The 25,431-nt window shown below is 45.2% G+C and overlaps 1 protein-coding gene across 1 annotated transcript in view; it reads left to right on the plus strand.

The window, feature by feature from the left end:
• Positions 1-492: 492 nt before the first annotated feature.
• Positions 493-25,431, plus strand: part of LIFR (LIF receptor subunit alpha) — a 77,933-nt gene continuing 52,994 nt past the window's right edge. Inside the window, exons 1-2 of the mRNA XM_042951696.1 lie at positions 493-760; positions 24,563-24,723. Coding sequence (XP_042807630.1) covers positions 24,582-24,723 — 142 coding nt within the window. The 5' untranslated portion in view covers positions 493-760; positions 24,563-24,581. The remainder of the gene's footprint in view (positions 761-24,562; positions 24,724-25,431) is intronic.

Consider the following 25,431-nt stretch of genomic DNA (forward strand, 5'->3'; position numbering starts at 1 on the left):
TGTGTTTTCACACGGGAGGCTAAAGCACGGCCCCACATTTTCCAGTCCTCAACGCAACGTTAGCAAGGCGCACTGACAGCGTTTCGGGAGCCACTCTCCTTCCCGCAGGGCCGCCGCACGCTCGGCCGGCCTTCTGTGGGGATTTGCACGGCCCCGTCCGCTTCGCTCTCCCTGGCTCCTCCATGACCTTCCGAGATTGGCCCCGGGACAGGACTCTCCGCGGAAGCACCACCCTCGGCGCTCCGACCCCGCGCGCGGCCGCGCTCCTGCGACTCCCAGAGGCGGCCCCTCGGGCGAGGGCTGGACGCGCGCGGCCGGGCCAGGGGGCGGGGACGGCGGGGGCGCGCGGGCGGTTTCCGGCGGGGGCGCGCGGGGCGCGGGCGGCGGGGCGGGGCGGGACTGGGGGCGGGGCCGGGACAGCAGCGCCCCCCGCCGAGCGGCGTGCAGGCACCGCCCCCGCGCGCCGCAGTCCGGGCTGAAGCGTCTCGGCCGTGGCCGTGGCCGTTAGCGTTGCCTCCTGGAGGCTCTGGCGGCGGCGGCGACTCCCAGGGCTCGCGGAGGGCAGCCGGCCGCCCCCAGCTCGTGGCCGCCTCGAGCAGCCCGGCGCTGGGACTGGGGAGGCGAGGCGGCGGCGGCGGGTTGTGCCCGGCCCCCCTCCTCCTCGCCTCCGGTCCCCGGGCGACTGCGGACTCCGGGCAGCCCCCGGGCGGCGGCCGAGCGGACGGCGGGGGATGGCGAGATAGCGGCGCGGGAGCGGCCCGTGAGTGCCGGAGGCGGGTGGGCGCGGCGCGGGGCGTGGGGAAGCGCGAGCCACGGAGCCCGGTGCCCGGTGCCGTGGGCGCGTCGCCGCGAGCGCCTGGCGGCTCGGGCGGGGTGGGGGGCAGCGCTCCGGCCGGCTCCGGTCTGGGGGCGTCCGCGAGGACTGACACCGGGGTGGGGGGAATGCTCCGGGTCGTGCCGCTCTCCGCGCGCCCTCGGGCCACCCTGCGTCCGGGAGGGCGCCCACTCCCTGGCCGCGAAATTCTGCCCCACGTAGGGCAGTAAGTTCTGAGACCAGAGGCTACCTGGGGGATGGGAAGGAGCTTTAATTTTTATTTTCCTTTGGAGATGTAACCAGCCGGGTGATTGCGTGACCCCTTGCCTCGACTCTTCATTAAACAGTTCTTTCTCTCTTCCTCCCTTATTTATGAGTGTATTTAATTTACCTGTACTTTTTATGTGCTTCTGGCCGAAGGCGCTAACCTCGATAAAGCCAAAGTTGAAGTATTAGCGATTAAAGTGAGGCTTCTTGCACGATGCCACTTTTGATGTGTTGTCTGAAAGGAAGGACCTGGAGTCTTGAGTTCTGACCCCTACAGAAAACTCTGCACGTCAGGTGGTTGTGCATTAACTTCAGGGCTTGAATAATGGGATTTTGGTGCCCACCTTCGGCTACCAAAAAACAAACCCAGCAGCAGCACATGAGGTCTTTACTCTCCGTTGGGTATCTTTGTGTTCCTTTTTGTATGAGTGTGTTTAATCCAGTCAAATATTGATAGAACGGGTGTGCATTTTTTTGAGTGACATTTGTGTGAAAATGAATTCTTTGCATTTGTTTTTATGTGTCCTTTTAACTTACATTTTTCAACAAAAAGGTTTCAGTTTAAGGTTTGCCTTCCGATTGTTCGTTTTCAGTTTCAGATTTCTCTTTAATTAAAAAAAGTTTTGGTTGGAGTAAAAGTCATGTGACCTAGTAGTATCATTTAGTCAGGGGTCCACAAATGAATCCTAAATCAAAGCCCATTCCCATCCGCTGCAAATGAAAAATTAAAGCGTTTGTATACTGAAAATGATGGTTGCCCCTCCCCCTAAAATTATTTTGCTGCAGATCTGAAATCATATTTCACCAAAATCGGAGGGTTCCTTGTCTAAACAAGCCTGGCAGAGGAAAGGAAACCTAAGTGTAGTAGTGTGTTCTCAAAAACTGGGGACTCTCCCCTCGTTTTTGACATTGACGTCCTGTTTTATTGCCAGGTGGAAACTGTGTTAATTTGGAGACTTCATTAGGTAGTTACAAGCTCAATTTAAATACGAGGTATGTTTTCAAGGTGAACCTAGCAGCTCTTTCCCTTCCAAGAATTGAACTGAGGCTTATTTGCTTTGTAATAGGTGAGATCACACGCGAGCCTCTCTTAATTAGTAGAGACTTGGATTCTCTTCTGGGAATTAAGGATCAGGAACTCTGCTGTCGAATGGAACAACTTTTGTGATTTTTGAAAGCCTGTACTCTTAATGGGTCTTCTTGAATAATATGTTGGTAACAGCATACGCTATTTTGATATTGAAATGTATTGTATTAATTTGTGGGACGGACAGTTTGTGCACACTGGAGGAGATAAAATAGATATGAAGAGCTCTGGAGTGGAAAGTCCATCTTTCTCCCTTCTCTGCAGCAAGTACCCTGTTCTCCCCAGGAATCAGGGTTCCTAGTTCCTTACATATATCTTTCCAGATATACCTTATGCTAGTATAAACGTTTTGTATGTTTCTTTTTATTTGTCTTTCCGCAAACGAGGTCACTTTGTATATGCTGTTCTGCACCAGCTCCCCGCCCTTCCCTTAGAGTACTAAATCTTGGCAGTCTATCAGTACTTAAGAGAGCTGGCTCATTCTCTGGGAGCCACTGAGAGTACTCCAATAAGGATGAACCATAATTTATTTAACCTCTTTTTTTTTTTAACTGAGGTATGTGTAGGTCGTTTCTAACACTTTGTTATAAAATTATTGTAAAACTTGTGTTTTTAAAGTTTTTGAGTGGGTTTCACTTATTCCCAAAGGCAGTAGTAACATACGTCTCTGTAGCACATTCCAGGAAATAAATGCCCCTTCTCTCCAATATACACTTTTTCCTTTTGTATAATTTCACAGTGACCCGTAAAGATCTTTGGTGTCTTTGTGATGAAGCCTGAGCCATGATGGCCAGTAAACTAAGGTCATATACCTTGATTAACACCTTACCTCTTTGTTTCAAGAAAAGAAAGAAAAGAACAGATACAAATTTTTAAGAATAATCTGTAAGAGAAAATCATAAGAGATTAAATATTTTTGAACATGGAGAAAAGGCTTGTACCTTTGATTAAGTTGAAGATGAAGGCAGTTTTTGTTTCATGAAACTTGTTTACCATTAGGCACTGAAATACCTGCTTTCTGTAGATTATCACCAGTATCTCATACTTTCATGCTGTTACAATATGGTTATAATTTGTACAGTTTGGGAGGTTAAAAGTAACTCTTAAGGGGAGGTATGCTTTTGGAAAATATTTGGCTCTTTAAAAATTGACATCTCAGTGCTTTTAAAATGAATCGTAGAAACAGTACTAATCCTAGAAATTGAGCCTAATACATCATAAAATTTGAGTATTAGCCAATGTTGAGTTTTACATGTTTATCACATTTATTTTTGGAGAGTGTTTTTAAGATGAGGGCAAGCTATACTTTTTTTTTTAACCTATCAAACAACTTTCTTAGTGTTTAAGATGTTTTCTTTTTCCTTATTATTTGGCACCTGCCATTGTAGTACAAAACTGCTAATATTGTCTATATTTGCTCTTCTTAAATAAGCATACATTGAGCATCTGTTACATTCCAGGCACCCTTATAGGGACTGCGAATATAGCACTGCACAGGGCAGGCAGACCCCACTTTTAATGAGTTCACAAATTACTGGGGGAGATGGATAAAAAGCAGAGAAGCAGTGAAGGAAATGATACCAAATAGTGATAAGTACTGGGAAAGTAATGAGTCACTGTGGTAAAGACAGGATGGGGGCTGCTGTTTTAGATTGAGTGTTCCTGGAACTTTCTCTCAGGTAGAGAGATTTGAGCAGAATGAGGCAAGGAGTCTGTGTGTTTGGAGGTCTGGAGGAAGAGTGGCTCAGGCAGAGGGAACCGCAGGTGCAAAGGCCCTCCGGTGAGGCTGGGCCTGCCTTACCAGAGGAGCAGAGGGCTGCCTCTGTGGCTGGGGTCCGTGATGGAGAGCAGATGGGGAGAGTGCCGGGCCGGGGAGAACAGGCACTGTACCTGGTGCCCGAGTGTTTGCACGTGTGAAGGAGTATTGTAGACGTGGAATAGAGGCCTTGGATGGGTTGTTCCTCCACCTGCTGAAAGCTCCAGGAGGGCAGGCAGGGGTCTGGCTGTTCCCCACCCTCTCCCACCAGCAGGAACAGCTGGCTGTGAATATTTGTTGAAGTAATGAATGATTGGGGAGTTTCAAAAAAATAATCCTGCCTGATTTGGGCCAAAATACTTAGATTCGAGAGTCTTGAGCTTTCCATCATGACTGTGGCCCTTGACGTTACCAAATCTGTGATGTACATCCTCTCAAAGTATTGCTTTGTGTTGGTTGCATTTGATTGCTTTTCCATGAAATTGAAGTGTGAAGGCTTAAAAACATACCTAATTTTCCAGGACATTGTAGTGACTTCTGAGTAATTTAGTCAGAAGTTTCACCTGTGATATCAGTAGATTTGCTATTTGCTTGAGCATAACATTTTCAAAGATGCCTTTTTTTGGGTTTTGTTTACTGAATGGATGAATTGCTTTGAGCAGATGACAGACTAATGAGCAAATAAAATATATGTACTTTATGCAGGTACTTCTATTCTCACAGGAAGAATGTGTGCATGTTCTATTTTAGGGAATATCAGGAACTGGGGTATTTCCTTTTCCCAACTTCTAATCTGTTTGTCATTCTAAATACATGTTCCCTTACATTAATTGAAAGCGTGGGAAATGAGTTTTGTGCCAAGTAATTGTTATAGATGTTTAATAAGAATCTGTTAATCTTTCTCTTGACTGTGACTTTTTGGCTTCTGTGTGACATGAGGAATTTGGTCATCTCACAGAGTGAGGGTTTTAAATCTTTTAATTTGCTATTCGAACTGGTTGATACCAGAACTGAATAAGTTGTTTCTAGGTTTCTCTTCCAACTTTTTCTCACGAGTTCTGCACAGACACTGTAAAGGATGGATTCTGTGACTCCTAAAACTTAAGTCAGCTTTGTCCTTGTCACTGTCACTGCAGTGAAAGCTCTTTGGCGGTATAGCAGAAGCACGTGAGCATCTGTTTTATATGTAAGTCGTTGTGGTCACTTAGCAGCTTAGATGTTTGAGCTGGAGTACTTTTCCTGCCTCCTTTGTATTTCCTCTGTGAACCACAGAGATGCAGAATTCCAAATCAGACTTCGGTTGTCTGAAATCAGAGCAGATACTTTCTCGCCCATCACTGCTGCTCATGTTGCTCACATAAGCAAAGGTTGTGTTTATCAGATGCGGTTTTATGGGTTTTATGTTGGAAGTTGGAGAAGAACTTCTGGTGGGTGAGCTTTTCATGGAATTTTGCACAGAGGTGAGAAAAATCTTGGCATTTACCCAATTCTTCTTTTGTGTGGCAGGTACAGAAGACGACTTGGAATCCTGATAGGTGCCTGGAGTTGAGACTCTATCTGTGTTATTAAGTGGCAGCATTCTGCACTTAGACCACAAAGAAGTGATGTCACTTCCTGAAAGTGTGTGTGTGGCCTTTCCCTAGAAGGGGGCTTGGGTTACTGAGGCCCCTTGCTGCGCCTTCCTCTCACTGCTCTCAGAAGCAGCCTTCAAGGAGACTCTGGATCTGAGGACAGTGGGAATGGTGGCGGCAGGAACATCTGGTGGAAAATAACAAGTGGCAGAAGTAGTGTTTCCCATTTCTAATATTAGAAATGCTAATGGGGCAGTGAGTGGTAGACGTTCTGTGGGCAGAATTGTGTGTCTGTTGAGCTGGGGGTGTGGGTGAGCTGGGGAGAAATGAGAATCCGCTACCCGGCCCTGAGTGCCGCAGCCCTTGAAAGTGCCGTCGTGCCGCCTGAAAGCTGGGGTGCCAGCCGTTCCTGGCCACAAGCTTGGAGACCCGCTGCCGTACCAGCGAGGTCCTGTTTCACATTTCATGCCTCAGTATTCATAGTGCAGTACAAAAGTGAAGGAGGCAAGAAGGTTTTAGAAACCTCTTCAAAGAAACTGTTAAAGTTGGGAGCATAAATCTTCATCTAATTGGAAACCTCTCCTGTGTTTATTCCTCGAAGATACCTGGCTCACCAGAGTTTTACCGTGAATGTTAAATTATCTTTTTTGGAGATCCAGGTTCAGGTTTTGTGGAACTATATAGAGCTTAAAATGCAAAGCACGTATCAGTAATAAGAACTTACACATTCAGACAAAACCGAAGAAAGTATAGAATTTGAGAGCCACAAGAGGTCGCAGGTCATCTGGTCCACTTCTTAAGTTTACTTGCGAAGAACCCAAGAGACCAAGACCAGAGCTGTTGTAATTTGCCCAAGAATCCAGTGGCTCCAGACTGGGACTGTGGAACCACGATGTGCTGATTCTTCGCTACAGGGCCCTGAGCTCCCCCCTTAGAACAGCAGCTCCTTGAAGGCAGGGACTCTGTGGGGTTCGCCACTGTGTCCTCAACAGAGAACATTGCCCAGCCCATAGGCATTCAGATACTTGTTGCTAAATGAGTATCTACAGGATTTTAACAGCTTCATAGTGCCCCATTAGCTATAATATAGTACAGTATTTATAAAACTTGAAAGAATATGCAATTTCATGAGTTTCTTGTTAAAAAAATATATCACATTACTCTTAAAGCCCCCAATATTAAGCCTCATATTAGCCAGATGGGAAAGTGAAGGTGTGGCGTTTTACTTACTAGCTTGGCACTTTTCTGAGTCTGGCTTCACTACATTTTCTAATTGTCATTCTGTAAGCTCTGTCAGCTGGGATCTGATGTCATTAACGTTTTATATTTTGTTTTTGAAGACATGTATTTTAAAATACAGCATTTGGGCACCTGGGTGGCTCTGTCAGTTCAGAGTCTGACTCTTGATTTCGGCTCAGGTCATGATCTCATGGTTAGGGAGTTTGAGCCCTGCATTGTTTCCATGCTAATAGCATGGAACCTGCTTGGGAGTCTCTCTCCCCCCCTCTCTCTCTGCCCCTCCCCTGCTTGCCCTCTCTCGCTCTCCCTCAAAATAAATTAATTAATTAAATAAGTTTAAAATACATCATTTGTTGTCTGAATTGTTTGCTGTTTCTCTACATGTTTTACCAGTCATTTCACTATTTTTAAAACCGAAGGCCATATAGGGATTTGATTGTTTAAAAACAAATCTAGCCAAAGGGATGGGGGAATTGTCACTTTCAAATCCTGCTGGTGGGTGTTTGAATTGTTACAACTTTCCAGGAGGGCAATTTGGTATTACTCATCGAAAGCCTCAAAAATGTGCCATGTCTCTTAGTCAGGCATTTCCATCACAAGGAATTTAAACTAAGGAAAAAAAAAACATGTGTACAGAGACCAATCTGTAGCAATGGTTCTTACCTCCACACTGCGTGTGGAGACCATATTCCTCAGTAGCTGTCTTTCCCACACTGGTTCTTAACTTGGTGGGAAGTCTACTTAGTGTGGAGTGTCTCAAAATTGCACAGAGTGCTCTCTGAAGTTTGGGAAAAACACATTTCCAGAATCTGGTGATGTCCCCACAAAGTACAGACAAAAAAACAAACAACCTCTAATTTGCAAAATGATTTTTGTAGCTTTGTTTATAGTTCTAAGCTAGAAACAGTTTAAATGCTCAATAATAGGGATTGGTTAAATAAATTGTGGTATGTACATGTAATGGAAAACCCTTTATTCATGAACAGTGAGGTAGGTAAGGGAGTAATTTATTGATGTGAAAGATATTCAGAATTTGCAAACTGAAAAAGCAGATTGTAAAATGGCATGTGTAAAAAAAATTTTTTTTTAATGTTTGTTTATCTTGAGAGAGAGAGCGCGAGCAAGCAGGGGAGGGGCAGAGTGAGATGAGAGGGAGAGAGAGAGAATCCCAAGCAGGCTTGGCACAGCACAGAACCAGACATGGGGCTCGACCTCATGAACCTCGAGATCATGACCAGAGCCAAAATCAAGAGTTAGCCGCTTAACTGACTGAGCCACCCTGGCACTGCATGCATGTGTAAATTGATCTAAGTTTTTTGGTGATTTTATTTTGGAGGGCGAATGTGACAGAGCGTCTAGAATACAGAATGTGTATACAGTTTTCTACCTATTATATGGGAAAATGTCAGGGAAATTATACACCAAATATTAGGTAGGATTATCTTTGTGTGTTGAAATTACAAGTGACTATTAGTTATTTTTTTTATTACTGTTTTCCTGATTTCCACTACATAAAGCATGTTATATAATTAAGACAATGGGATCAGATGCTATTTCCCATTTACTGGTTGTGTGAACCTGGGCAGGTTCTGTCTCTCTTTCCTTATCTGTAAAATGGGAATAATAATGTCCAGCTCAAGGTGCCTGAAGTAGTGTTTGATAAGTGTTACCTTGACTTCACCTATCTGATATGATTAAGACCAATATTATGTTTCTATTAATATAGAATTTCTAAGCAGAATAATTTGTTTTACAAGTCCCATTGTTGTGAAAAGCATTTCAGGACATTCTGACAAAATATTTCATTGCTTTTGGTCACTGATTTTGTTGAATTTTTATTTAGTTTAAACTTTTTTTTTTTTAAGTTTATTTATTTTGAGAGAGAGAGAGGGAGAACATGCATGGGAGGGACAGAGAGAGAATCCCAAACAGGCTCCCCACTGTCAGCGTGGAGCCCTATGTGGGGCTCAAACTCATGAACCATGAGATCATGACCTGGGCTGAAATCAAGGGTTGGACGCTTAACTGACTGAGCCACCCAGGCACCCTGCATTTTTATTTACTTTAAAACTGAAATGCTTTCCATTGCCAAAAAATTTTATTTTGAATTGAAGGCTTTTTTCCCCTTCTGTTTTTGTCTTTAACAGTAGTAAGTTCTTGAAGGTCAAGGTCTCGTCATCTTTCCTTTTGTAGAGTCAGAATGAAATGTGATTCACTCCTTCAGTAACTGTCAGGGGCCTTTTTTCCCTGGGCGGTGGGTAGGCATCAGGTACACAGCAGCGCCCAGGACAGACATGCCCCATCATTTGCATGACATGGGAGGTGACCAGGACGGTTCAGGGCCAGGAGGCACACTCACACTCAATAAAAGGTCTTCCGCAGCTGACAGCCACGTAGACCTCATTTCCTCCCCTGCAATTTTAAAAGAAACTTCGTTGTGATGTTACTTTTCAGTGAAACAAACTGTGCCTCCTGCTTATTCCACAAAGCACCTGAGGAGCAGACTGGGTTATTGTTGCCTTTACTGACAGTTTACATTATACCTGCTTGAGAATACCCGAGGCTAAAAGTCTCTAAATTGCTGCTGTGTGTCTTCTGTGAAGGACGGGCCTTTCTGAGCTTACCTTTTATAAAATTACTGTGATGCGTTCCTACTAGTAAATTTAGGACCAAATGGAATACATGGATCCCATTTGAGAAATTCTAGCACATACTCTTACTGAGGGTGAGGACAATAAAGCATGCACTTTAGAGTAATGTTTCTACTTGACAGTGTATAAAACGACATTAATTTTGTAATTTCCTAATGTAAGGGCGGTTTTTAAGTTGGCAACAGTTGAAATATTCTGATGTAAAGCAGACCCAACAGTCACGGAGGAAGCCTTGGAATTTCACAGGTAGTGACCTTGCGTATCATTCCCCTCAGACAGCCTGATGAAAGAACGTGGTCCCCACAAACCTTTTTTCTTGTGTCTACAAAATGCATGGAAGGTTAAGTCATGCCACAGGTCAGAGGCACCAGCAGAGCCAACATTTTATTCTTCATTTATCTCACGTTTTTCCTGTCTACACCATTGCTTTGCATGGTCCATTTTACCCCCTCCACCCTGCCCCCCCAGCAGTTAGCTTCCCTTTTTTGGTTGAGGAAAGACCACTTTGCAGAAAGAAACACGCTTTATCTCTCTCAGTGAGATGTACTGAGTATGCATTGGCGAGTAGGAAGCAGCCAAGCCGTGTTGACATGCGGACGGTAGACTGTCGGCTGGACATCGAATTTAGCGCACTCGCCCTTTTTCAAACACCAGCTTCAATAAAATTACAGACGTCTCTGTTTTGGAACTTTTCAGCTCTCTTCCAGATAATCAAAGCTGTGATTGCTGTACTCACACATCCCATGGGCTGTATTTATTGCTGGGATCAAAAGCTCAAACACTTGCAGGTGCAGTGAAGGTCACGTACCTTGCTGAGTGCGTCCGATCTGCCTTTTGTCTCCATGCTTTTGGTAGACACAGTGAGCGATACTTCACTTTCTTTTTACTACACGGTAGACAGCAGTGATGATCTAGATGGTAAATGGCAACTGGAAGTTGTCTCAGTTCTGGGGACCAGTAAGGAGAGACACCAGGGGAGGTTGCTGTGCAACGTGAGCTTCGTTTCGAAGGATGGGCTGGTGTTCGTTCAACAGACGAAGAGTGGGACGGACATGCTGGGCAGAGGGTGCAGCGTGTGCAGTGACCCAGAGGACCACCGAGTCTGGCATGTCTGGGGCAACTTGAGTGCAGGGGCAATGTGTGCAGAGGTGGGATTGGGAAGTTAAGAAAGCCTCGTGTCCTGCTAAAGTTGGCGCCTTTTCCAGTAGGTCAGGGAGACTGGTGGGAAACTTCAGGCCTGTGAGACCAGCATTTCAGAAACGTGACCTGGTTGTGCCGTGGAGGGTTTGGGGAGCCGGAGACCAGTGAGGAGCACTGCAGCAATGCAGGCCGAGGGGAAGGGGCCCCCGCCGGGCCCGGCCCCTGAAGTTCGTCTGTGTTGTCCTAACAGTGTCCAGGCGGTGGCACACAAGCTCCTCTCGTGCCTGGCCCTCTGTGCCCGTTTTTCAAGCTTCTGATTGAACTCCGCGCAGAAGCATTCCATGCGTTTAAAGCTCCTAAACACTGGTCTACTGATGGCTTCTCCTTAAGTTGCTGAATGTTCAAGGGGTTCCCAAGTGTGCGTGGTAGGTGGAGCCCGGAGCGATGACGTAGCTGCTTGGGTTAAAGATGTTGGTCAAAGGGTAGGAGCTTTCAGTTCTAAGGTGAGTGGGTTCTGGGGATCTAATGGACAGCAGGGCGAGTACAGTTAATTTTGTATTGTATGCTTAGAAGTTGCTGTGAGAACAGATCTTAAGCGTGTCCACTCTGCACACACAAAAAAGTAACTGGGAAGCGATGGACGTGTTAAGTTGATTGTGGTGGTCGTTTCACGGGGTACATGCATATCAACACATCAAGTTGTACACTTGAAAAGTATACAGTTTTGTCAGTTCTACCTCAGTAAAGCTGAGAATAAAACAGGGAGTAGGTACACCTGTGGCGAGATGGGATAAGAAAGTGTGGTGTGAGATTTATATTGAAGCAAGAACTTCTTTTTTATTCTTTAATAATTTTTTTATGTTTTAATTTTTTTTTTTTGAGAGAGAGAGAGAGACCACGAGCTGGGGAGGGGCAGAGAGAGGAGGGTGGGGGACAGAGGATCCGAAGCGGGCTCTGCGCTGACAGCAGAGAGCCCGATGGGGAACTAGAACTCATGTACCGTAAGATCGTGACCTGAGCCCAAGTCGAATGCTCAACCGACTGAGCCACCCAGGTGCCCTTGAAGCAAGAACTTCTCATAGTTTGAGCAATAATAAAGACAATAATAGTCTCTGTTTCATATTAATGATACCTTGATATTTGATTACCTACCTGTTAATTTTTCAGACTAAAAGTGAATCCTCCAGTTTTAATGCCACTGGAGGAGAGGATTTTATGCATTGTGGTAAATGAGGAGGCAAAAGAGTTATCCTTATTGTTACTATTTTGGCAGTTACGTTGCATTGTTGGCCCATTTCACTGATCAGTCTTTGGTGTTTTTCCCACATGTGGCTGTTAAATTAGGTCTCTTCCAACCTGTGTGTGTTCATTTTCCACATGTGTTGTCATTGTCAGCATCAGCGTCATTTTGTACCTGAAATTATCAATGCTGAATTTATCTTATTGGATTAGTTTGTTGGATTAGTTTATTAGAATCCTCATTATTACATGCAGTATATTTGCTGTTTTGCCCATTTTTTTCATCCACAGATTTGACGAATGTGATTCCTGTGTCATCATCTAGTTCGTTAATGAAAATGTCAAGAGAAATAGTGTGTCACACCTGTCAGTGAACTTTGTCCAGGGTGACGTCATCCACTAAGAGGCCCCCCTTGAGTAAGGCTGGGGAACATGGTGAAAGAACCCCCTTCACTCTTTTGCGTACAACCTGTGTCTCTTCATCTCGTTCATAAATACCTTTCAGTAAATATGTTCTGTTTCTGACGCTTGCTTTCCCGGTTCAGTAGCCTCATCAGGTAAGGGGGTGAGGGGTGGGGGCTGAGTACACTGGCCTAGGGTCCCTTTCCTGACATGTCCTGCAGTCTGACCCAGGATCATTGTAAAGCTTCCATGTCTCTGGTCTGTAGAACCTACTTTCTTGACGGAACGTCTCACAGAACATCCCTTTCCAAAAACGGTTTTGCCAGAAACCAGTTATTTCTGTTGTATTTTTCATTCTCTGTTCCACTCTGTTCAGAAGTTTCAAGTGAATGTAAGGTGCAGTGCTCTGCCCCCACATCTGTACAAGATGTAGTAGACTGGTCTGAAGCTAAAGGTTTTGTTTTAATTCTTTTTCTTTTCCTTTTTTTCTTTTGAGAAGCATTCGTATTCTAAAATAATGCTTCATATTTTGAGATCTGTAATTAAAGAATACCATAAAGGAAAGAAAAGGACCCAGTGAATTCTTTTGGAGAGGAGAGCTTTGAGATTCCAACCCCAAACAACATTAAGAAACATTCAGGCCCCTTTTGGTCGATATCTGTGCACTGAAATATAAATCTTCAGACCGTTTATATTTTAAGATCATTTCAACAACAAGTCAAGAATTTTTTAATGCCAATACATTTTGAAAACAGGTTGTTAACTGGTGCCCTAAGAACTGTACTTGGCCTTCAGATATGTTTTCTTTGGCCCGCATAGTGTTTTGTAAAGAATTAGTTGCCAGCGTTAAAAATAAGGAGATTTCACGTTACAAAACCAAACCAAACCTGCCTTCCTGTCCCTTTTTTCAAAAAGGGTCAAAAAGGTCTGTGACTTCAGGGGCCCCGTGTTCCCACGTGGCGTTTATGTGGGAGTCCCGCACGAGCTCCAGGCTGCCCGCCACCGCTGTCCGCTCCGCACTTGTTCCCTGCAGCCGGCTCCACTCGCCTCGTCCGGCTGGTCCTCGGAGTAGGTTTGAGCTTGCATCTGCTGGGTTAGGAGCTAACCAGTTCTGAGTATACTTGGGAGAACAACAAGGTGGTAGCAGTCTGCAGTTTTGTTCCTGAACACAGGTTGTCTGACCTCTGTCTTGAGGTGACAGCCGGAAGTGCCTGGTAAAGCAGGTGGAATTTCCCCAGGAACAGCACGCAGCTGGGCAGCTGGGCAGGGTGGAGGAGGCCAGCACTCTTCATGCATTCTAGCTCCGTTGGTTCCCGGTGACAAGCAGCGTGCCCCAGGAATGAAACAACTGTGCGTTTCTTAGGACATGGAAAGTAGAGGGAGGTAGGCCTGGGCGGTAGTTGTCTGATTCTAGAGACGTCAGGGAATTTGTCTGAGGTCACATACCTGCCACCTGGTCAGTGGCGGAATAGGGCCTGGAGCCCAGGACTTGTTGCCCTGGTTCAGTGAGTTTTCCACTGCACATTTTTCATTTATGGGTAATTGTCTAGAGATGGGGGAATCAGGCCTGGATTCAAATCCACGTTCTGTTCCTGACAACATGGGTGACCTCAGGCAAGTGTCAAAACCTGTCTGTGCATCATTTTCCTTGTTATAAAGAAGGGGAGAATAATGATACTGACCTCATAGGGTGCTTACGGGGATTAAATATGATACTGCATTTAAAGAACTTAAAGCAATGCTTGCTTGTGATAAATAATGTATTAATAATGCATGATACCTGAAAATAACATTTGTACATTCTATATTATCATAGTAGACTTAGCTGAAACCAGCATTGCAACCATACAAAACTATTACATAATCATTTTTTTCCTCTTAGAATTTAGAAAGGGCTTTTAGGATGGCTTTACTCCATGTATTTTTTTTTTTTTTGAAGCCAACAATTTGAGCCAATTTTATCTTTTTATTCATAATTTTTTTCTGTCGCAGACAGGCGCATTCAAAAGCATACCATACAGCTTCCTCTTCAGAATGTAAAGAAATAATTGAGTGTCATGAAAATATTTTCAGTTCCTCACCAAAAATGCCATTTGGGTGGATTCGTTCAATTCACTGAATAGATCTTGAATATATTGTGCATTTAAACCCCTTTCAGATGCAGGAGTGTTATAAAGATAAATCTCTGTTCCTTAGGGAGCTCATCATTAATGGGAAGAGAGGGTTGGAGGAAGGGAAAGCGTAACCTCCGTTAATACCTGGTATGATACAATAAATGCCCGAGGTGGAACTTGTGCAGAGTGCACTGGGAACATTAAGTGATGCCAGCATCTGGGCGTGATGGCCTGCGAGAGATCCAGGAGGCAAGGACGCCCAAGGACAGGGAGTTGAGAAGGAGGATCAGCTTGTGGGGCCGAAGTTTGAGTTTGAGTTTGGACGTACAGCCCGAGCAGTTGGTTGGGCCGCCTCCTGACTGTTGGCCTGAAGCTTGAAGGGACAGTGAGGGCTAGAGATGGAGAAGCTGATGGAAGCCAGGTGAGTCATCGCCGAAGCCAGAGGCCACGAGATGGATTAAGCTGTGATTAAAGTACACGTGACGGTGATGCTGCTGAGGGCCCGCCAGAGCAGTGGCCTTGGAGAGAGGGGGAAAGGGTTGGGGGGGAGAGGTGGAGCCACGTGTAGGAGGTAAAACTCGTGAGTAGGTGGACGAGGTGGGGAAGAAGGTGGGGTTAAGGGTGACTCTCGCTTGGGTGACCCAGGAGAGACTGGTGCCACGAACAAGACCTGGGACTCAAGAGAGTAGGTTGGGAAGGGAAACTGAGTTTAATTTTATACCTGTGGAGTTTTTGAGGGATCTGTGAAATCTCTAAGTGGATATGTAGCGTCAAAATATTTGTCATTCCTGAAGGACCTCGTTTGAGTGGATTTGTGTAGATAAACAAGAAGTTGCCTAGTGGACAGATGGTTCGTCTGTAGCTGGGAAGAGACCAGTCCTAGAAATACGGATTTGGACATCATTAGTTGTGAACGATGATTAAAGCCACCGAATAGATGATGCTGTTCAGTGAAGATGCACAGGGTGAAAGAACAGTGGGCTAAGGGAGTCCCTTGCCAGCAAGGAAGTTGAGAAGGAATGCTCTCTTATGGGCGTCTCTAATCAACGGGGGAAGGAATGGATTCTTTAATTAGTGGTGTTAGGGTCAGCGTAACCTTTGGGGGCCAGGGGAACCTGCGTCCCGACTCCTCTTGTACACCGAAATTAATTTCAAAAGGACCAAAGTTTCAGATGTTAAAAGCCTTAAATGTACTGGAAGATTAGATGGGTGACCATTTTTACAACTCGGCATGAGAAAGTGTTCACGGTCAGAAACCAGAAAGGACAAAATTGGGAAACCTGACTTAATGAAAGTCCAACAAAACCTCACTAGAAAGTAAGAAAACAAGCTGGAAATATGTGCAGTGCATGTAGCAGTCCATCTGTATACTGGGCTGTGATGTTAGGCTGTTTCTTATCAAGCAGTGAGAAAAAGATTAGTGTCTAATTAGAAAAATGGGCAAAAGACAGAATGAGCATTTTACTCATAAAGCATCTTGGATTACCAATAGACACGTGAAAGGTAGTTTTGACTACATATTCAGGAAATGCCATTTATGGCCTAATAGATGGAAGAGATCAAAATTAAAAAAAAAAAATCCTTGATCTTGGCGAGAGTGTGGGGAAGCAGGTACTGGGGAACGAGCTGTTCCTGATTGTTTTTGGAAGGTAAGCTTTTATCGTGCTTTTCCCCAGCACGTTGAAGATCCCTTGGCTGATTTTGGACCAAGAAGGAGTATTCTTCAGGTTGTTTCTGTACTATAATAATAGAGCGTTTAACTCTTGTGATAGAAGGCAAAAACAAGTTCGCGGGTGTGATAGACATTGTTAACATTTATCAAAGGCTGTTGCATGTCAGCGACTCTGACCGCCCAGCGGAGGTGAGAGGCGAATGTACAGACCTCAGTCGGCAGCGCCGTGGAGTGTCCAGTGGATCCCGAAGCACAGGAGGAGTTGGGGGTGTGGAGCATCCCAAGAGGCAGTGGTTGGAGGGGGGTCCTGAGGCCTGTGGGAATGTGTGGAGCTGAAGGGTGGGGGGTGAAGGGGATGGCTCTGAAGGGTTTTGTCTACCAGGCTGGCCAGGAACTTGACAGCTGGAACCATGGGGAGTCTTCAGAGGAGTCTTAGACACCAGAGGGGTGTACTCAAAATTGTTTTTTTTTTTTTTTTTTTGAACGTTTATTTATTTTTGAGACAGAGACAGAGCATGAATGGGGGAGGGGCAGAGAGAGAGTGGGAGACACAGAATCGGAAGCAGGCTCCAGGCTCTGAGCCATTAGCCCAGAGCCCGACGCGGGGCTCGAACTCACGGACCGCGAGATCGTGACCTGAGCTGAAGTCGGACGCCTAACTGACTGAGCCACGCAGGCGCCCCTCAAAATTGTTTTGACATGCTGAAGTTGATAGTGAACAGCCCCTTGAATTAACAGGGAAGCCCTCACTGGAGTGAAGATCGTCAAAACTGAAGGAGAGGAACGTAAAGATCCTGAAAAACAAAAAGTCAGACCGAGGAACACTTTTGGGGAAACGCTATCCTGCAGAATCCACGAAGACATATTCTTATAGCACAAGTCACATTTCATTATCATTCTCCTGCACGCAGATTCAGATTAGAGCAGGATAATGGAATCCGGAGGCTGTGGAGATGTCTCTCAGATTCCCAAATATTTCTTGGCTCACAGGGCTCTTGATGCTTCATTGTTTTCATGGTGCCGCTAGGTCCAAAGAAATGCCTAACAGCTCTTTTTGTGAAGTACTTAGTTCCAGACAACTTAGTATTTATGACCTGACACTTTAGTAGCGGTTTGGAAAAATAACGTGTATCAATTTTTAAAACAAAGATAATATTTTGATGTTATTCTTTAAAAGCCACATGTGTGAAAGATAATATTTTGATGTTATTCTTCAAAAGCCACTTGTGTGAACCTGTTGGGTACTGCATACCTTCTCAAACCTTGGAAACAGGTCGGGACACTGCCACCCTTGTTTCCATTTGTACGTTGATATCTGGATGGGTGGTGCTTGTATTTTATCACAGCACCCAATGACCCTGTCTTTGCAGGATAAGTGACGTCATTGAGAGGAATGTAGCATCGCCTAGTGTTGAAAGTGACCTACCTTGGGGTGCCTGGGTGGAGCAGTCTGTTAAGCGAAGCATCCGACTTCGGCTCAGGTCATGATCTCACAGTTCGTGGGTTCAAGCCCCGCATCGGGCTCTGTGCTGACAGCTCAGAGCCTGGAGCCTGCTTCGGATTCTGTCTCCCTCTCTCTCTGCCCCTCCCGTGTGTGTGTGTGTGTGTGTGTGTGTGTGTGTGTGTGTGTGTGTGTGTGTGTTGCATGTGCGCGCGCTCTCTCTCTCTCTCTCTCTCTCTCTAAAAAAAAGAAAGAAACAGAAACTGACTTACCTTCCTAACTTGAGCTAAAGGTTCTGACAGTGTTGGACGGTGATGTCACTTTGTTTCCTTTGAAAATTTAAAATACACTGTAATATCCCAGATGGCTTGCTTTTGTGCCTTGGGGCGCCTCAGTGCGTCGATTGGGAACTGCAGCTCCGACTCTGTGTTCTGGGCTGGGCAGTCCTTGGGTCGGCCATCAGCCAGCTTAAACTTGTGAGTGTCGGTGCCGTGCCGGACAGTGAGGGCTTACGGTGAACAGAGAGGCAGCATCCTCTCAAGGAACTTGGAGTCTGTGGGAGGAATTACAAAACTGGGAAGTGATGCCTGGGAGCCAGGGTCAGCAAGCTTTCCCTAGGAGGCCAGGTAGTAAATAAATCTTTTAGGCTTTGCTGGCCATGCAGTCTCTGTGGACACTGCCCAGTCCTAACACTATAATGTGAAAGCAGCCACGGGCAGCATGTAACAAATGAGCATGGCCGTGAGCTAGTAAAACTTCATTCACAAAAGCAGACATGGCCCATGGCTCATTGTTTGTGCAAGCCCTGAACTAGAGATGTGATTAAAGTGTGGAAGCAGAAGAAGGAGCCACTGACCTGCCGGGGAATCCCAGAAGGGATCTCAGAGGCCGCCCTGGGCTCTTCCTACCTCCTGCCAGGAGTTTCCCAAGTGAATGGAAGAGAGGAGGCGACAGAAAGCCATACAGAAAGGAATTCCAGGCCCAAGGGAAATACTTGCAGATCCAGGGAGTTGTGAAGGGGTGTGGCAGCTTGGAAATGGTAACTGTTAGAGGGGAGGGCACAGGGCTACAGTTCCATGGATCACTTCTCTCATGTTTTGTTTCCTCCCTCGTTTTTTGGTGAATCGCATCCTCTAGTAGCCTCTGGAGAATAGGTGCGTGGAGGTGTAGCTTTTGAGTTCTGGCATAGCTTTATAAAATAGATTTTATCATCTCTCGTAATTAGTAGTTTGAGAATAGAATTCAAGTGTGAAAATAATTTTTGCACAGATTCTGGAGATGTTCTCTTTAGCTTTCAATGCCAAGAAGTCTGATACTCCCCCCCACTCCCCCACTGTGTCTGTGGACCACACACCCAGTGTCTCCTCTGCAGCCCGCTCTGAAGATAGTGCTGTCACTGTCCCCGTGTGCTGGCGGAGGGCTGGTCGGGTTCATGCAGCAAGTCCCAGCGTCCTGGTTTTAGAGAACTGTTCCCATAGTGTCTCATTTCCGAAACCTTGTATGGATGGCCTTCCCCTCCCTGGAAGCTTTTGAAATTTTCTTTTACACGGTTATTCTCAGTGATGTACTTTGTTGTAACTGTAAATTCACTGTGCTGAATACTTGCCCGGCTCTTTGAGAACTAGACTTTTTTGCAGTGAATATATATATATCAACAATTCTTTGTCTTTGTTATTGCAGTTCTCTCTTAATTAATCTTCCCAAAACACCACTTCCTTCAAGCTTCTCTCTTCCTGAAAAACCTTTACTGTTTTCCTACACAGTCTAGTCTCCGTCTGCCTTTCCAAACCAGCCAGGTTTGTGTTTTTCATAGGTATGTCTCCCTCAACTCAAATCCCCACACTTGATTTAACAGCACAGTGGGGTCTCCCTCACTGCAAAGAAGTTTATGTTCCTGCCAAGCCTTCTTCAAAGGCAGTGCCCTGGAGCTGAAGATCTCGTGTATAGGGGAGGTGGAGGCGGGGAATGCAGTTAGGAAACTAGTTGCTGGTCACAGTTTTTCAACGTTTATTTTTTATTTATTTCTTTTTTTTGGCCTCTAATAGAAAAGAATAAAGAAGGGACACTAAAAGAGTATGAATCAGCAGTATGGATACTGTTTACTTTCCATTCAGTCTCCCTTGCTTGGGGGTAAACATTCCAGCATCTCTCCTGTAGGTTTGGTGATCTTGCCTTGTAGTTAAGTGGCTTTTCTCCTCCAGTGTGCAGTTCCTTTTCTGAATCGGTGACAGGAGGTATCTCATGGTGATGACAAAAAGCTACATTCTCGGGATGAAGGATGCTCTGGGTCATCTTCAGTCATGTCTCCCTGACTGAACAGGTGTTTCTCAAGCCCCTTCCCGCTGGCTGTAGTGCCACCCGGGCACTGTAGGGAGAGTCCTGCCGGCAGGATACACTAGCTCTCTGCCACATTTCCCCTTCCCTCCTCACCCCCCTGCCCCTCCTCCCTCCACCCCGCCAGAAGAAAAATCAGATCAAGCAAAATCTGTCTGGACCGCAGTTTCTGGTCCTTCTCTGCCTTTAGCTTGACTTCCCTCTTTTCAACCCTCTTTTCTAATTGTCCTCAGCAGAAAGGACCAAAACCTCATGTAGATTGGAACCAGGATTCTCAAAGCTGAGGAGGAAGCAAACCGAGTGCATACGTGGAGGTTCCATTTCCCCAGGAGGGGTGGAAAGCACTGCATGCCGGCTGGCCTGCGCTTCTCTGCAGCCTACGCGAAGTCAGGACGCAACGTAAAGAAACTAAACCAGCGAAAAATAGATTTTTTCCTTTCGATTCCAGCAATTTTATAAATTGATTCTGCTTGATCTGTTTTCTTAAAAAGAAGATTTGTTGACGTTTTTTAATCCTTTAACATAATTGTATTGCATAAGAGACAGACTGGTGGCCCACCGGTGGGGTACCTTCTGAAGGCATATTTTGTTTGGCCTTTAGAATGTCTAAAAAATACAAGTTAGTTCCTTACATTTTACAAAGTTGAGCTTTTCGTATACACCCCTTGGCTTGAAAAATAAAATCTGGCAGCATGAGGCCCGCTGCTGCCACCTCTAGGCTGGGCGGGGAGCTCCGGTTTGTGCCTGCCCCTGTGGCCTGTCACTTCTTTTGTCCTCCAGGAATGTGCTGCTGCACTGGGCTGCCGCAGCAAGCCACAGTGAGCCTCATTTTGAAAATCCGCTCCTAAAGCTCTCTAAAAACGTGTTCTCCTCTAGGAATAAGGCATCCGGTGGGGAAAAAAGTAAATTTCTGGCAATGTTTCTATCAGAAGGGAGCAAAGACCAGTTTCATGTGTCCTTTTTCCATTAAAGTTCATTAGAAGGCTCTGTTCGTGTATTGTGGTCTCAAGTGAGTCCCTTTGAAACTCTGCTTAGTAGTGAAGTCAGATCTATCACAAGCACCGTATCATATGGTGCAAGTGACTTCCTTCGAATTTGCTACATAAGTGTTAAGGACAGAAGAAAGTTTTCTTTATCATCCTGCGTGTGTTCACTTAAGCAGGTGTTGGTGGCATTGCCGTTGATTGTCCTGTTCCTGAGCACACCCAGCACCCCAGCCTGATGCTGGCTGACCTCGTCAGTGGTGTCCTTGATCGCTGCCTGCTGTCGGCGCCGACCTTGTGCTGGTGTATCTGCTTGCTTGTTGCCTGCCAACAGGAGTGGAATATCACACCTTGACTTTGGGAAGTTTCTCACTTGAGCCCCGAGTAGAGGCGGCTTCTGTGCTGCAGTCCCAGAGGCTGAGGCCAGGAGGGATCAAGTGATTTGCCTCAGTCATGCTGCTGATTAGCCTTGGAGCCAGGAGGAGAGTCTGCGTCCGCAGGGTCTGGTCCAGAGCTCGCCTGCCTACATACCCCTCTTGCCACTTCACAGGACACATGTCTCCTTTCTAGAACAACTGTAAACTTGTAGTGAGGGACTGTTTCACCTCAAGCTAATGTTTAGCCAGTCAGTGAATGCGGTGTGTGATTATTTTAGTTACGGTTTGGTCGCTTCCGGGGCTCCTTGATTCAGTTATTCCTGCATAGGCTATGTAATAATTCTGTAACTTTAGCAACTGGCATTTTAGACATTCCATGAATACATTTTCATTCTAATATGTGAGCGAGTTGACACCAGAAGTGACTAGGAAGTTATTCAGCCAGAAAATGGCTGAACACCTTTGAAATGTGTGCCCGTGCCTCTTGTTGTGTTTTGGTTATAATTATTTAAGCTCCTCGAGATTGCTGTTCTGAGTTTTTGACGGTATTCAGCAGTAGCTGAGAAGAAGTCTTGCCATCTGCGTTTGCTAAGAAAAGTGTTTTCTGAATCCTCTTTTTGGGCTCCAGTTAGTTAGATGTTGGATCCTTTTTCCTCTCTCAAGTCCCTGCTCTTAACATCTCTTCTCACCTGTTCTGTTCTTGTCTTGGGTTTTTTCCTGAAAGATTGCTCTCAATGTTGTATCCGTTTTTAAAAAAACTTTTAGTATCAGCCAATACATTTAACTTATAAGAGCTATTTTTATTCCTGATTATTCCTTTTTCATTGCATCTCTTCTTGTTTTTATGGCCGAGTCCTGTTCATTCTGAGAATACGATTTAGAGGTGGGTTTTCTCTTTGTGTTTTAGTTTTCCTCTTTTCTATGTTATCCCTTTTCTCTAGGAGTAATTTTTATTTTTGCCCTGGTGACCCTGTTTATTTGGAATTTCTTTTCATTGTTTTGGGCTCTGCTTGTATGTTTTATGACCCTTGGTTGTCTGTTCCAGTATAAAAACGAGGCACTATTAGGTCTGACAAGGAGTTTTCAGTGCCTTGGAAGGACTCGTGTGTGGTGGGCTTCATCCCAGCAGCAGCGAATGGGAACGTCATTCCTCTGAGGAACCCCTGTGTGTCAGATGCGGAAGGCTTTCCTCTTGGATATCTGTGTCTTTGGTAGCTGCTCTGATTTCCTGGACAGTTCTTTTACATTCTGCAGGGAATGTGTCTTTGGGGAGTAGGAGCACATCAAAGTTGAGGTCTTTAAACAAATCTCTGTTATAAACAGACTGTCTGTAAACAGCCCCGTAAATCGCTGCCTCCCTCTTTATGGACCCAGAGAGGATTTAAATGGCACCACCATCCTTCCATTGTTGTGTTCCCACCAAATCTGATAGCCATCTTTGCTTCCTGTCTTTTCCCTCTATCTCACACAACACACTGAGTACGCTCAATACCACTTACCACATGTGTGGTACTCTGCTAAGTGCTTTACGTTTATTTACTCCTTTAATCTTTACAAAAAACTTAAGAGGAAAATATTGTTATCACCCCCACTTTACAGATGAAGAAATTGAGGCACAGAGAGGTTCAGGCCACACAATGAGCAGCACGGCTGGGCTTCAGCCCCAATCTGTGTTTTTTTCACCACACTGTCCTGCCTGCAGTGCATTGGGAAGACCTTCCATCTCTAGAACAGAGCCTGCATGTGACTGCCTCTTCCACGTCTGCTCTTAGAATCCTAGCCTTCACCACTGGTGGTGATGCCACCTGCACTATGGTTTCCCTGCCTCTTCTCTCCTCCCCTGGAGCCCACCCTCCAAGTAGCAGCTAGAGAAATCTCCCCAAAGTGCACGTCAGATCATGGATCTCCCCTGATTAAAACACAGCAGTGGATTCTTTTCTCGGAACTCCATATCCTTTCCATGGCCCAGAGGCCCTCTGTGGCCTGACCAGCCCACCTCCTCTTGGCCCCAGCCCCGGCCCCTCCTCCTGATGTTTGAACCTAGTAAGCTTGTCCTTTCTTAGGGCTTTGTATCTGCTGTTGCCTTTCTTTCCCCTGCTCTTATCATGGCCATCTTCTAGTTATAGTCAGGCCTCAGCTTAGCTAACATCTTCACTTACTCACACACTCTCACACACATTGACTTATTCTAGTTTTTTGGGTTTTTTTAAGTTTATTTATTTAGAGAGAGAGAGAGAGAGCCATGGAGGGGCAGGGGCGGGGGAAAGAATTCCAAGCAGGCTCCATGCTGTCAGTGCCGAGCCTGACGAGGGGCTCGAACTCACGAACTGTGAGATCATGACCTGAGCCAAGAATCAAGAGTCGGAAGCTTAACTGCCTGAGCCACCCAGGCGCCTCAGACTTCTAGTTTTTAAAGCACCTTTCAAGATCTGAAATTTCTTACTTGTTTGTATATGTGTATCTCCCAACTAGAGTCCAGGCTCCTCGAGGGCCAGGACTTAGTATGGCTCAGTGTGTATCTCCAGTGCCTGGATGGGGACCCAGTGCTTGGTACCCTGTCTCTAGGCATTTGCTGCTGACAAGTGTCTCTGGGAGCTCTCAGGCTGAACAGCGCCTGCCTGCATTGCAGCCACTCCCCATGGCACACCAGGTTCAATCTCTGCCCATCTTCTTGTTTACCAGCAGCCCCTTTCCTCCCGTTGCGGTGTTTGGTACGCTTTCATCATTTCTGTGTTGTCAATACTTTGGTCACATCTGCAAACCCGCTATACTACTATTTATCCTAATTCTTTCTTTAAACTATTTAAGTTTATATGAAACATAAACATATCACGGTATAAACGAAAAAGAAATAATGACTTGTCACAAATGACTATGTTAATTAAAATTTAAAATGTCATTCCGTACATCGTTTAAAATTGTCAAAACTTCAATTTTATGTTCTGCTTTTCTATACTGAATAGTATTGGAGTGGAGAGTTATAAATATGTGCTTGGTTATAATCTTGAACTTGAAGCCCATCATTTGTTTGTTTAATTTTTTTTAATGTTTATTTTTGAGAGAGAGAGAAAGTGGGCAAGCGCACGTGAGCGTGCACAGTGGGGGAGGGACACAGAGAGAGAGGGAGACACAGAATCTGAAACAGGCTCCAGGCTCCGAGCCCATGCGGGGCTTGAACCCAAGAACCGTGAGGTCATGACCTGAGTTGAAGTTGAATGCTTACCAGACTGAGCCACCCAGGCGCCCCGAGCGGCTGTCATTGAAAGTTGAGCCTGTGACGGATCCCGGAAGCAACCGCTGTGTCTGAATGTTCACATCTCCTGAAGCCCGGGCAGCTTGAGTCTCGTGTGCACAAAGTTGTTCATGTAGAGTATGTTTCAGTATTCGCGCGGCTCTGTTTTCTGTGCCGGTGGGCACAGTACGAGGGGTCTTTGGAGCACTTTGAGCACCGTTTGAAACTCTTCTCCTCGCCTAGGATTGACTGCTTTGCACGGATGATGAACATTTCCTTACGTTTGAGAAGACCATCCCGGATGGTGGATGGTAAAAGGATGAGGATGACTTCAAGTTTCCAGTGGCTCTTACTAACATTTATTCTTCTGTATTTAATGAATCAAGTAAATAGCCAGAAAAGGGGTAAGTACATCTGAGTCTTGGAGAATAAACTGATTGCAATGCCATTGCTATTTTTTGCCATTACTGTTTTGATTATGAGGTGATCCTGTGTCTTTATTGAACCCCTCAGGTTTTCTGTGGTTAAAATCCATTTCTTTGCAATCTTTTTTTTTTTTCTGTGTACTTTTTGTTCTCTTTTATAAAGGCCCATAAAGGTAGATGTAAATATTCTTGCCCCATTAAAAAAAATTAAGATATTATTTACATAAAATAAAATTCACCCTTTTAGGATAAAATTGTGTGAGTTTTGACAAATGTACACAGTCATGTAAACACTGGCACAATCAAGAAGTAGGACATTCCTCATTCTAGAAAATTCTCCATGCTCCTCTGTATTTAGCCCCTCTCTCCCCACCTCCAGCCAACACTGACCTATGTTCTGTCTATAATTTTGCTTTTCTGAATGTCACATAAATGAAATCTAAATATCTTTCTTTAATAAAATGCTGTGTTCATCTTTTTTAAATATATTGAAAATGTTTGTGTAGATTTACTACCTCATTTATTTTTATGAAGAACATTATCCTTTTGCCCCTGAACTTATTTTTAATATTATTTCCATAATTAAACATCACTTTTCCCCCAGGATCACCGTTGAGTAATTTTATTATGATTACTGATAATTTCTAATGTATTTCTAACGTTTTTGTTTTCTGTCATATAAATAGT

The sequence above is a fragment of the Panthera leo genome, chromosome A1, assembly GCF_018350215.1.
Source record: "Panthera leo isolate Ple1 chromosome A1, P.leo_Ple1_pat1.1, whole genome shotgun sequence".
Taxonomy (NCBI): domain Eukaryota; kingdom Metazoa; phylum Chordata; class Mammalia; order Carnivora; family Felidae; genus Panthera; species Panthera leo.